Source organism: Poecilia mexicana, unplaced genomic scaffold (genome assembly GCF_051168715.1).
Source record: "Poecilia mexicana isolate PSO_F unplaced genomic scaffold, ASM5116871v1 scaffold_23, whole genome shotgun sequence".
NCBI lineage: Eukaryota > Metazoa > Chordata > Actinopteri > Cyprinodontiformes > Poeciliidae > Poecilia > Poecilia mexicana.
In genome coordinates this window covers 12,744,059-12,757,508 of record NW_028263392.1, presented here as the reverse complement: position 1 = coordinate 12,757,508, position 13,450 = coordinate 12,744,059, and the positions used below count along the sequence as shown (strand labels likewise).

At 37.1% G+C, this 13,450-nt stretch overlaps 2 protein-coding genes across 4 annotated transcripts in view; one reads left to right on the top strand and one right to left on the bottom strand.

Moving 5' to 3' along the window:
• The window catches only part of lamb1b (laminin, beta 1b), a 31,012-nt gene extending 24,310 nt beyond the window's left edge, over positions 1-6,702 (bottom strand). The window contains exons 1-3 of one of the 2 annotated variants that reach the window (XM_015000800.2): positions 6,175-6,702; positions 5,750-5,922; positions 400-535 (exon numbers count right to left, since the gene is read on the bottom strand). In XM_015000800.2, the coding sequence (XP_014856286.2) occupies positions 400-535; positions 5,750-5,922; positions 6,175-6,208 (343 nt within the window). In that variant the 5' untranslated portion in view covers positions 6,209-6,702. Of the gene's footprint in view, positions 1-399; positions 536-5,749 lie in introns of both variants that reach the window. The other variant, XM_015000799.2, reaches the window with a different exon arrangement.
• Positions 6,703-7,023: 321 nt separating this feature from the next.
• Positions 7,024-11,736, top strand: ssbp1 (single-stranded DNA binding protein 1). Of its 2 annotated transcripts, none has more exons than XM_015000814.2 (7): positions 7,024-7,132; positions 7,876-7,947; positions 8,138-8,195; positions 8,480-8,620; positions 9,568-9,655; positions 10,255-10,343; positions 10,426-11,736. In XM_015000814.2, exons 2-7 carry the CDS (start codon positions 7,924-7,926, stop codon positions 10,467-10,469), a joined length of 444 nt encoding a protein of 147 aa, XP_014856300.2. In that variant the 5' UTR covers positions 7,024-7,132; positions 7,876-7,923; the 3' UTR covers positions 10,470-11,736. The 2 variants fall into 2 exon arrangements, with proteins under 2 accessions (XP_014856300.2, XP_014856301.2); XM_015000815.2 differs by having other exon boundaries at positions 7,036-7,136.
• Positions 11,737-13,450: the final 1,714 nt, after the last annotated feature.

Below are 13,450 nucleotides of genomic sequence, written 5' to 3'. Positions count from 1 at the left end.
TTTTTTCACGTCAAAATAAATATCTGATACACAATAGAAACAGCTTTAATCCTTCAGTGTAGGAAACAAAATTCCTACAAAATCCTGGGTTCAAAGTGAATTTCCTTCCTGTGAGACGATAATACCTTTAAACTGGTTGTCTTTTGCAAGTGGCGGTCTTAAGGTCTTTGGATGCTTCCTTTTTTTACACTTAAAAGTCATTGTTTTGTTTAGTGATGATACATCCGTTTCCTACAAGCACACCTGTTCTCCTCAGCACACCTGTAACCCCCCAGCCCACTCCCAGAGTGAGAGGAGCTCTGTGATCTCCGGTCTGGTCATTATAGGCTCAGTTCCCCTGAGAAAAACCTCACCAAGCTTTCACATGGTGTTCTACTTGAAAAATATGCTCCTTCTCACCATTCTCAGACTGCCACCAGGTCTTGAGGCGGTTGGGGGCAAAGGTGGTGACCACATTCTCAATCGTATGGCTGATGGGGTTGTTGTCCTCATCGTACTTCTCCCTGGAGTCACATATGAAACATTTCTTCTCCTCCTAATGGAAAGAAAAAAGCAACCAGTCGGTCATCTGTACTGCCCATATTGCAGAAACAAGCACAAAACCTGTAATCCAAAAATGCATTATGGTCTCTTTTTATTTATAATATAATCCAAATTTTAAATACACAAAGTTGGCATTTATCTAAGTAGGAAATTTAGGAACATTGTAAAATGTTATTTAAAATATATTTGAAAAGTCATTTTATTACTTCATCAGTTTTTTTCAACATATAAAAAACAGATAACTGCAGATAGTGTTGAAAGTGAGTTTCTCTCTTTTAAAGCTGCAGTAACATTTTTAAACACTTTTTTTTTTTTACATATTTGTCAAGACTATCACCATTTCGTGACAGAATAATCTGTGAAAGAAGGATTACGCTCCTATGTTTTCTCCCAGTGCTCCCAGTACTAACAAGAAACATCCAATCAGAGCCAGGAGGTGGGTCTTAGCGCTGTCAATCACTTTCTTCTAAAACCACAGCTTCTTCTTGATAACATTCACATAAAGTTAGTTGGTTTGGCTACCGATAACCACAGATGAAAGGTTAAGATCATTATGGCATTTAGCAGTGGGTACTCAAGGTTGATTGGCAGCGCTAAGACCCTCTTCCTGGCTCTGATTGGTTGATTTTGGTCGGAAGAGGTGAATTTTTTCAGAGAGCAATAGTAGCTCAGGGATGAGGGAGGGAGACTGGTATTTTCACAGATTATCTGTCTAATATTACACCGTCACAACATGGTGCAAAATTTTTTTTTTCTTAAACAAAGGTCACATACTGTAGCTTTAAAGCAATGAATGTTGCAATATTTTGCTTTTAAGGAATTATATCCAGTCATATTTTTTAACACCTATTCCTACTTTTTTTTTTTAACAGTGTCGGGCTTATTGCTAGAAATGATGCAATTCGATCCAATTAAATTAATTCTACATAAATCATTTCAAGATGATTCAAGACGTGCTCACAGTGTACAAACATTAAACACAAATGTATAAATTATAGAATAAGTAAAAAAAAGCATTAAAGGACATCTGTACAGCTAAAAAAAATGCTCCACTACCAATCTCTTTAATTGAAAAAGGTTCCATAAACCACCTGGACATTTAGAGTTAATTTCGTGACCATTCTCAGGAGAAAATTTTAAAACTGTGACCCAGTATATGAAATAAAAACTAATTAATGTGGAGTTTCCTTTCTTTTTTGCCAGTAAAAGATCATGAGATTGAGAAATGAGAATTTCTTTTAGTAATTAGTGAATTTAAGCTCTTTAGTTTTATAGTAAATATCCAGATCGCGTGTCAAACTCAAGGCCCAGGGGCCACATCTGGCCCGCTGCAGCTTTCTATGTGGCACGTTTTATGGCATTTGTGCCATACATTAGCACAAATGCCATAAAATGTGCAATCTTGATTGCAAAAAACCACTAAAACAATCACAAAATCCTGGAAGAACAGCTATTTATTGATATTTTAACAGTTTAGTGGGTTTTATCAACATATTCTGGCACAACCGGCCCTTTAAGAACATTCAGACTTTTGATACGGCCTGAACTGAAAATGAGTTTGACACGCCTGGTCTAGATTATTCATTAAAACACCACGTTTTCCACACTTCTTCCATTAGAGCAGGAAAAAGTGAAGCCAGTTAGTTTTGTAAGTAATGTTTAATATTGCATCACTCCCTCTAGACCTTCAACCCACATTTTCTGGCTCACAAACCCTTGAACGTCTGAGTGATGGAGTTTGTGAAAAACCAAAACAAGTCCAGCTAAGTGGATCCATTTAGTAGCCGTTGGTGAAACAAACATCTGAAACTCCCTTCCCTCTCAAATCTGCAGCTCATGCTCAAGGACTGTGCTCATCCTCAGAAACGTTTCATAAAAACACTATTCATATATGAACACAGATAAGAAGAGAATATCCCAAACCTCGCCCCTGGATTTTACGCACACAGGGCAGGGATTGTGAGCCACACAGAGCTTTTATTGTGGAGGGGAATGCCTCCACTCCCACTTGACAAAACAGCAAGAAGACGTTATGCATGCGCTTCCTCCCACACACAGACACGCCGACTAAAAAGTTGTATCTCTGCTACAACTGCAGGATTTGCAAGAAAAAAAGAGTCAGGCTCTGTGAGTTAAATACTTCATTCATTGAACTGCATCGCTGACACTAAATCACGAGTTTGTTTTTTTATGGTTCGTACGTTATAATTCACAGTCATTAAAATGCCGTTTTCAAGACCAAAAGACATTTCAGCTGTTTTCAGTGAATTCAGCATGAGCAGAGAACCGGTTCACTTTCTGTCAACAGCAAACCCAGACAGCAAAAGATGTTCATTCAATGTTGGATTATGGTCAGACATGTTGATTTTTTTTGGTTAAAGTTGACTATCAACCAATTTGAGCCAATTAATATTGAAGAGATGTAATTGAATCAATGACGTTTTGTGGTCGAATTTTAATGGTTGAAATGCCAATCAGTGTTGATTTCTTTGTATAACATTAACTAAAATGTGAATTTAGATTGTGTATCGTATCAGTTGTGGTTGAAAACCTAATATTGACTCAACATGTAAGTCACCCATTACTTTTTGAATAATTCAACATGGATTCAATAACCATATTTCAACGTTAATTCACTCATATTTTAATATCTGGGAATGCATTTAAACTTGTCAACACATTCATTTGTTTAATCGTTTACAAGAAGTGAGTAAAAGATTAGAGCTAAATTGGTGATTTCAGGCCAAACTGGAGTCTTTATTTAAAGAGTTACAAGTTTATCGATCTAAATCCTCAGGAGTTAAATAAGCAAAGTCTCATTTTGTGTTTTTTATTATGAATTATGAAACTCTTGAGCAAGGATCCCCTTTCCCTTTGACCTTTAACCCACATCTCTTTACATTAAGATTACTGGAGTTCAGGAATAACCACCAACCTCAAACTGTTAGTCTGATTACAACTGGTGTTCTGCCAATTAAAACCATTCAACATGACTGAATTATTCCCAACAAACCTACTCAGAGTTCATTTTCCCTCTAGATTATGTTCAGTATCTGAATCATCTTCATAGGAGATTGTAGTCTGGAGGCCACAGCAAAAGCAGCAAACATCTGGAAGACTTTCTTCCCCACACCGTAAAATAATCTTGATAATGTCGACTTGGCACTTCTGGAGTCGTTTTTGGTCATTTTCATTCAACATCTGCAGATAATCTATGAAACGCTGAGCAAATTGCTCCAACCTTGAACTTTCCTTGATGTTTTGTAAAATTCCCACTTATTAAAACCAGATATTTTCATACCATATACCAGAGGTTCCCAAACTGTGGGGCGCGCCCCCCCAAGGGGGCGCGGAAAGCCGTCTGGGTGAAATAAAAACCATGAACGCTGTATGCGCTGGGTTTTTACCTTAGAATGGCCAACTCTGTTATTCCTCTGTCAATTTGATACAGTAAAGGCTTCCGCACTTCCCATATCTGTGTCCCCTGTCACTTTTATCAGCAGTTAAAACTGTTTAATCCGTTGTTAACATGTTGTAACCTGTTTTTCCGAGCCACCTTTAAACGCAACTACGACGCTCGTGCTGGGTTTAGACCTGTGCAGCAGAAGGAGACCTGCTGCTGCTGGGCGGAGCTACGTAGGTTTGTGTTAGAATCATGGCAGCAAACCAGCAAAACACAAAGAACTTTTCACAGTTTTTTCCCCAAACTAACCGACTGAGTTGAGTAAAGCCGTTGGATGCAGGTAATGTTAGCTAAAAGATGACTAGCTAATATCAAACAGCACCTTAAGTTAGTTAACAAGTAGCTTGTTGTAGGCTACTGGTGTTGTTGTCTATGTTCAGCTACGATTCATTTTGCCCCCAAAAACGTTGCCCCCCCCCGAGAAGAACAGGGAATCTCTAAGAATCCACCCCCCACCCCCTTCGCTAACGCACATCGTTCAACCAGACAGCTATTTGTAAGCCATAGCGGGGGGGGGGGGGGGCAGAAATAGTTTGGAAACCAATGGGGGGGGGTCAGAAGAAAAAGTTTGGGAATCACTGCCATATACAAAAAACTTCTTTTTTCTCTATTTGACACTGAATTGGACTAAAGGTTTTTTCAAATTCAGAAATGTACATTCTTTTCATTACCATTTGGTAGCTCTGCCTTTTAAACTTGAGTCAAATGTTTTGGGTTTCCTTCCATAATATTCTCATAATGGTTTGATGGCGTTTTTGGCCCAGCAAACCTCAGCAAACTGGTGTAACTGGGTATGATTGTGATCCTTTTAGTCCTTCATCCAGAAGAATGCTTAGGGTCATTGTCCAATTAGAAGATCCATTTGTGCCCATTTTTATTTTTTCTGCCTGGTTTCTTAACACTTTCCATTGATATCTCAATTTGTTTTCATTTTCTCCTCCTGCAGCAGAACCCTTTCAGGTTGGTAATTGTGACACTGACTGCATCTACAAATTATAATCTGGCTTTCTTATGCTGCTCTTTGTATTTTTCTATAATGTCACACAAGGAAGTGGTGTGTTTTATGTGTTTCCTTAAAATACATCCACAGGTGTGTGTCCAGTTAACTTAAAAAAAATATTAGCCATACCATCATCTTATTACAACAGTGTTAGGGCCATGCTAAGAATAAAAAAAGACCTCTATATTATGTGAATAAAGTCATAATATTATGACTTTAATATATTACTAAAGTCATAGAAATATTATGATTTTATTCTCAGAATATTATGACTTTAATCTAATTATTCTGAGTTTATTCTCTGAATTTAATTTTTTTAATGTAAAAAATAAAAACTTTTTTAAATTTAAAACATTTTTACATTTTTTTTAAACTCATAAAACCACAAAGACCATGAAATACTCTGATGTATTTGATGCCCTTTCCAAAATTGTTTGAAGATATATTAATCATAAATTGTCGAATTAGAAGAAATTTATAAAGAATATTGTTTAAACCTGAAAAATGTATTTTTAATTTATCTATGTATTTTTTTTATTTTCTTTAATTAGAGTATAATGTGTAAAGTGCAGACTCAACTGAGTTTATACTTATTTTCAAACAAATATAAATATGCCTGAAATGAATGAATATCCAAACTACCTAAAACAGAAAAAGTTTACTCTGATTTAATCTCAGATCGCGAGAAAACATGTCCTGTGTCATTTTGTAAGGTGCATGAATTTAAATATGAGACTTATTACTTCCAGGTGTCCGACAATGCAGAAGCGCTTGGGCTCCTGGAGGCCGCAGGTGGAGGAGGCGGTGAGTTTGTGCGCCCTGCCGATCAGCAGGTCACCCGTGGCGGGGTAGCAGCTGCCCTCCGTGCACATGTCTCCAAACTCCGGCTCCTGTGCCCTGACAGGACTCCACAGCGCTGCAGGGAGGAGAACCATGTCAGGAGAATCATCTCTACATTCCTGTATTTGGTTTCTATCAGAACAAAATCCCTTTACAAGGAGATTATAGTTTCCAAAACACGGATGGAACAATAAAGAAAACAACAACACATGGTTTGAATTATGTTCTGCTGCTGCTGGGAAAACAGTTTGGCAACTCATGTTACTCATCCCAGTGACGTTTCAGCAGAACTTTTTTTTTTTAATAAAGACATTAAAGCTGAACTCACCTAAAGCTGCTAGAGAGAAGATGAAGACTCTCATCTTCCAGAGAGGTGCCTGTTTTTCCTGGAAGACGCTGAGGAGTCTTTACTCCAGGCTGCCGAGGAGTTTGTGAAAGTCAAGAATGAAGGGAGTAGTCTTCAGAAAAGTTCGCATCCCAACAACTCCACCCCGCTGTCAGCAGAAGTCCACAGCAGGGAGCGGAAAACAAGCTCTCCATCTGCTGGTAAAAGTGGATAAAACACAAAAATAACTACATGTCAGGGAGTTTTTTTCCCCCATGCAATAAAAAGAACAACATATTCGACAAAAGGAAAAAGAAAACACAAAAAAGTAAGTATTTTCTCTTCTGACTCCTCCTGCGGACTTAATTGTTCATTTTTCTGTACTGCTAATTTTATGTTTTCATTATATGGAACAAAAAGGAGCAAATCACACCAACATTAAATGTCTGCTTCTGTGTTCTGACCATAACTTCAATGTAATCTCATTACATTTTAATTTTATCTTAAAATTAAAATCATATTACCTCCCTTTTATCTGGTTTTCATTATTATTTTTTAATGTTCATGAAGACGAACATTAAGACGTCTTAATGTTCGTTAAGACGTCTTAACGTCTTAACACAATAAGATGACTTATTGTGTTAATAATCGAACACAATAAGTCATCTTTCTCTTTTCTGTTGATTATATCGCAAATTTCACTTAAAATCAGAAAAAAAACATTGTTTTTCATTTTATATTTTCAAACAAATTCAATAACACATTGTTTTAGTTTATAATACTGTTTCTCATGCGAGTATTCCATTAAATGCACGGGAATTTATTTTTTCTGAAGCGGAACCTTGGTGGGTTGGGAATTCTCAGTCGGACTTCTTCTGAAGACGGACCGGATGTAGCGTGAGGTTATAGAGCGGCTTTCAGAAGTGGAGCATCTGAGGAGTTTTATCGCGTCTCTTCTCCTGTGAGTAGGTCCTTCTTGGTTTGTTTTTCTGCATATCTGTCAGTATGCACAATATTTCTCTCTAAAGCGGAATCAGTTGATATGAACGAGATTTTCAAGGTTTAATTTGGACTGAGTCCAGAGGCGGGAGAGTCCTGTAGGTCCACATTCTGCCGTGGAAAATCCTGCTGTGACTTTGCGTCCATGTTTATTGTTGTTTTTCTTTAACCCAATAAATAGTTTCCTAAAACGGTCAGTTTGGTTCTTTGGCTTACAGACACGTTTTATATTTGAGTTAACTCAGTGTTACTAATTGTTGTTCATAAAATTACATTATTCAGGCGTTTTTTTCAAATCCTCTCAGGCTCGGACCATCCAGCCTTCGCACTCTTCTAAGTTTTTTTTTTTTTTTGTCTCCCTCTTTCACTTAGTCCTCTGATTTCCTTTGCAATCTGAAACTTTTCAGCTCTGGAAAGTAGATGGTACGGAAGAAAACTGAACTTTTCCGCACATTCTATTTTCTAAAAGATAAGTTTAGAAAATAGAATTGGGAAAGGGAAAAGGAAAATGTGTAGAAATCTTATATAAATCTGAACATTTCATATTGTTAGTCTGTATAAATATGTGTATACGTATTTTCGTATTGTCTGAATACTTTCCCTTATGAAAGCAGTTCTGTGATCATGTTGATGTCGATGCTCTTTACAACTCGAGTTTTCTTTTGTAAAAAGGAGATTAATGTCTCATTTTCTTTCCATTTTCAGGCCAGAAAAGTTTGATCTTCACTAAAAGTTGTTTGCCGAACAGACGAGATGTTGAGAAGTGCTTCAATGCAGGTGAGATTAAACTTTTCTCTTTAAAACTAAACAATCTTTTTAATGATTATGGTTGCACTTCATTAACTATCCATGTTGTGCTTTCAATATGATTGCAACAAGCAAGAATATCATCCATTTCTTTGCCTTTTGCAATCAAACTACTCTGTATACAAAACAAATTGTTCATAAGATTTCTAATTTCCCACAGATCTTCCGACAGCTGGTGAGACACAGGAGCACAGACGCAAATCTCATCCTGGAAAGATGTAAGATGAAAATGTTTTGGATCTTTCCTTTAATAATGCGCATTACTTTTTCTGAGTTGGTCATGTCAGAAGATTGCTCATTTGTCCGATGAACCATTTCTATGTTTATTTGTTTGTATGCTGTAGGTATTAACTAAATAATAGCCCAGACGGTTAAGAGTCCAACGGATTGTTTTTAATTTGTTGGTATTTGTAAAAGACGAACAATGATCTCAACTGATGTGAGTTACTGATCAGAACTGATTTGAATCGAGCAGCGATATTAATTACAAACTTGCTTGCAGCGATAAACCGCGTGCAGCTGCTGGGGCGAGTCGGGCAGGACCCGGTGATGAGACAAGTGGAGGGTCGGAACCCCGTCACCATCTTCTCACTGGCGACAAACGAGATGTGGCGCTCCGGGGACGGAGAGACGAGCTCTACAGGTGGGAAGTTATTTAACATTTAAGATGGCTTTGTTTTAAGAATTAAATTACTTCTGCTTTTTTTTCTTTTGTTTTTATCTGAAAACTCTCTATTTGGTTTACGTACATTTGAGATAAAGAAAATACCCCAAATAATTAGATTTTTTAGTTTCTTCACATGTTCCTATGGATATATAATTTTCCCTTTGAGAATGAAGTATATTTGAATTTGAACAATTTAAAGATTTTAATCAGTTCCAAAAGCTTGAGTCAGTATTTAGGATAGGGCTGTCCAAACCTTTTGCCACATGGGTCAAACTTGTGTCAAAGAAAACTCAGGATTTAAGAAAATTCTTTCCTTAAACTTAAACTGTGATAATGTAACGGTGTCACTAAAATTTTTTGTTGGAAAGACACAAGTAAACTACTGTGGAGCCAAAATATAAGAAATGTTTGTCATATTTGTACTATTAAAAGAAATATCTGTCACATGTTTATTGAAAAAAATAGGAAAAACCTGTCAGTTGGCAGCAATAAAAGCATAATTTGGGTTCTGGAACAAGACAGATGAATTCTTTGTATTTTAATATGATTTATATTTGTGTGTAATCTTTCTGCCCTGATTAAAAATAAAAATCTTACATCTGCATCAAAAACCTTGAATTGCAGTCAGGGGACATTTTTTTTTTAATTTAACTGGTGGTGCAATGATTAATATCGGCCACCAGAGGTCAGCAAAGAGCTCCAACTCTGGTTTCCATGTTGAGCTTCTGTTTAGTGATCCTCGTTTTCCTTCAGCCTTCATGGTTTATTCATCATCCTCATTATAAATGATAAACACAAGCTGTTTCTGAGCTTGTTGAGACAGGAATCCACAGCAAGGCAGCTGAGATTTATTATTCTGCATTAATGCAGGTCAGAAACGTGGCCATGCTTTCCGAGGTTCAGCCTAAATGTTTTGTCTTCAGGAGACGTCAGCCAGAAGACGACGTGGCATCGCGTCTCGGTGTTCAAACCGGGCCTGAGGGATGTCGCCTACCATTATGTCAAGAAAGGGTAAGAACAACATGGCTGACATCTGGCTGGATGTTGGTGAGAAGCCAGCAGGTCAGCAGCATTTCATGGCTTTTTTACCAAACTAAAGTTATTATTGTTGCAGTGAATAGATGAGATTGGAAGAGCGAACAAGAGCGAGATGGAGTGTTTTTATTTGCATCCTGTCCATCCATGTATAGACCAGTAGACGAGTCAATGGGATGACAGGTTGATGGACGACTACTGGACACATGGATGAATGAATGGATGAATGAAGAAATTATAGAAGAAATGGGTGGATGGAAAAATGAACGAATGGGTGGATGGACAGAAAAATTAATGGATGTGTGAGAATTTGATGGATTGATAAACTGATGGATGGTTCGATGAAGGGATAGATGGATTCTAATTTTCTCTAAAGATTTATCAATAAAATATGAATATTCTGGAGAGTTTGACCTTTTATCAGCTCTTCATTTTTAAAGTTTACGAGGAAGAAGTCCTGCTTACATCCTTATCAGCTAAAATGCAGTAAAACTGTTTCATGTCTTTAATAACTCCAGAATGATGAAATATTTCTCATCCTCCTATTAATGAAGGAATTTATTGTTTTATTTTAGGTCCAGGATTCTAGTGGAGGGAAAACTGGATTATGGAGAATATGTGGACAAAAACCAAGTCAGACGCCAGGCCACCACCATCATCGCAGGTCAAATTTATTACAGCTGCACCTTCTTCATCATCTTTTTCTTCTCTCAGCAACTCAAATATCACATTTATTCTCCTTACAGACAACATTGTTTTCCTGAGCGACAACATCAGAGACCGAACCTGAGGGATGTTTTCCTCCTCACATCCAGCTACAGAAAAAACAACTTGTAGTTTCACTTTTCTTCTTCAAACCAAAATAAGACTTGAGGACTACTAACTGTTTGATATGAGGGGGACTAAAGCAGTGATCATGTTTGACTGTGAGGCCCCCTGCTGGCAGAAATTAAGACGTTCAAGAGGAGCAGAAAGAAGCTCTGTCCTTAAAAAGTTTGATTTCTCTATATGTACATAGCATTGCTTGAAATAAATAAGGCCTGTTCTGTGTTTTCCACTGTAGAAATCATGACATGGGGATTGTTTAATTCATCCAACTAGCTTCAAAGTTTCTTCTTAAAGGGGACCTATTATGTAAAACTCACTTTTTGTATGTTTTTATACTTCCATTTAGGTTTCTAGTACTTATAAAAGCAGCATAAGTGCTTAAAAAAACACCCATTTATTTTTGGTAATACTTTTGTTTTATCTCTGGAAAATGAGCTGTTTGAAAAACTTCTAAATGTTACGTCACAAATCAGCAGGCACTGTGCCATCACCTAGCAACCCCAGTGGAGTTCTATGCGTTACCTAGCAACCCAAGTAGAGTTCCAGCACACTTGGTCAGCTGTTTTTGATGCTGTATGCGCTGTACAGTGGGTGCTGGAAAAGACAAGTATTTTGTTGTTTGCTTACACTGCAACAATACAAATCCCACTAAGTAATTCTTGGTCTTGTAGCTTATAACTATTCCGTTTTCATCAATATTGAGAAATTGACTTAAAATGAGGGCCTATGTCTTGCTGAAAAGTTGATTGTATGTTGGTTTTGTCTTATTTTAAATGTACTAAGATATTTTCATGAGAAACTAGACCAAACATGCATATTTTATTTTTTGCAGTGTACCATCCAGAAACCACTTGCTGCATCCTTGTTGGTTGTGCAGGATGCTCTACTTCTGCTTCTCAAAGAAATATGGTTGTAAAATGGCACATCTGCCACTATTTTCACGTGTGAGTGTAAACGTTGAGTTGGGGGTTGTGGACAGCAGCAGATTATTTGGATTTAAAGTGAGAGGAGGTGCCCGAAACAGCTCATAGGCAGAACTGAGTAGAATAAAATCTAATTATCTAGGAATGGCTTTGTTCAAAATTATGTAATGAACATGTTTTGTATAGACCAAAAACGTATCTTAACCTGTTCTAGAAAGCATAATGGGTCACCTTTAAGTTTAGCTTTAAAATCTGAAAGCTCTGTAGTGACTCTTGTTTATATTAAAGGGACAGTGTTATGTAAAATCGACTTTTTGAGGTTTATATCGTGTTAAAATGTTATTCCCCATGGAGTTTTACTTTGATTTTATTTTCACGCTTGTCTGAGAACACCTTTAATCTTTTGTGACAACTATTCAGGGGGGCTCAAACACTTCAAAACACCTACTGAGCTCCTTCAGACTAGCCAAAAGCAAACACCTGCTGGAACCTCGCATCTGCTGAGTTCATATTACAAACTACTTCACAGTGCAGCGCTCCGAAGAATAGTTAAAAATGGTATAAAGGAGGAGCATTGTTGTGATGATACGCTGAGTGTCGGAGAGAGGAGTGGCTTCTTAAAGAAACAGAGGCCCAATTTCAAGGCGTTCAATTACAAAGTAATTTTTTTTGGTCATGTTTCAAGGTTTCCCCCCGAAAACCTGCTAAGCCCAGTGGTTGGGCACTCGGACAGTCATTCATCCAGCGGTCCGTCGTGTTTTTGAGTTAAAAATGTTTAAAGTTGACAGGAATTTTTAAAATATCACTTGATAATTGTGTTATCAAAAGATTGGAATATTAATATCTGAAAAACAACAACTATAAAGTCTTAAAAAATGCAAACATTTTTTAAAAACATAAGTAATGATAAGGCTGGTGGGGGCACAAGTCAAGCCTGGATGCCCAACAGGCTTAATACTCTGGGAGAAACCCTGTGTTTGATATATAAAGCATTTTCTTAACTGAAGGTTACATGGTAGATTATGCTGTAAAATGCCTGGAATATACATAATAGCGTCCCTTTGAAGAACAGTATTAGCTGATTTATTTTTAATTGAAGTCAGTCTGTTAATTTTCCTTTTACTTAAAAGGAATTTACCAACTAAGACAGCAAGACAGTCTTAGTCTGCAGTCTGGAAAAGCTCATATTTATGCAGGCTTAATCTTTTTTGCACAATAAACTGACAATATACAAACACAAACAATTCTTGACAGCGGATTTTTTCACAGAATCAAACATCTAAGTAATGAATCAACGGAGTCCATTTTTGCAGAAAAATGTTATGAAGTTGGAGTTTTGCAGTCAGCTAAACATCATTTTCAGTTGGAGGGCATAATTTTCTCCAGTTTGCAGTTGTAGTTTTCCTAGCAACTCACAAACGAAGCCAAAATATATCAAAAATCATACAGAAAACATTTTATATTACATAAGACGATTCAAAAGCCTCTGCTGAAGACATAGTGCTGGATCCAAGCAGTTTTTCTCATTTCTTGTAAAGTTTAGTGGAAGAAAAAGGAGTTCAGAAGTTCAACTTCGTTTTAGCTTCTCTCTAATCTCATAAACTGTTGCATCCATTTGCTTCAAAAGCATACAGAAGCAACATTTTGACCCCTAGAAGAACCGTTTCTTCTCTGGATTTGAACTCAAGCTAAGTATCACCTCTCTGTTTTCCATTTGATGTCTGATGATTGCATGTTGTTGCTGCAGACAACAGCTGCAGTTGACAAACGTTTCAGGGTCAGGACAAAGGGATCTGTCTGCAAATTTAGAGGAAGCACCTTCAGGGTCAGTTTCATTGCTGCAGCAGTTTGTTTTCCTGTTTCAACCAGAATTAAACAAGTTAAAAAAAAGAAAAAACGTTTTTCTGCTCTGTCATTTGACTTCTTTTTCAGTTATGTTTGTGTCATTTCCTTCCTAAACGGACCGGTTGCTCTCACTCTCCTTCCCTTGTTAATTCTTCTTTTTTGTTTTTGTCTTTTT

Bases quoted from the DNA above. Each gene is read 5' to 3' on its own strand.
- ssbp1 (XM_015000814.2), top strand. From the start codon at position 7,924: ATGTTGAGAAGTGCTTCAATGCAG. The intron at 8,621-9,567 runs GTGGGAAGTTAT...TTTTGTCTTCAG, and splicing joins CGGAGAGACGAGCTCTACAG to GAGACGTCAGCCAGAAGACG. The intron at 10,344-10,425 runs GTCAAATTTATT...TTCTCCTTACAG, and splicing joins GGCCACCACCATCATCGCAG to ACAACATTGTTTTCCTGAGC.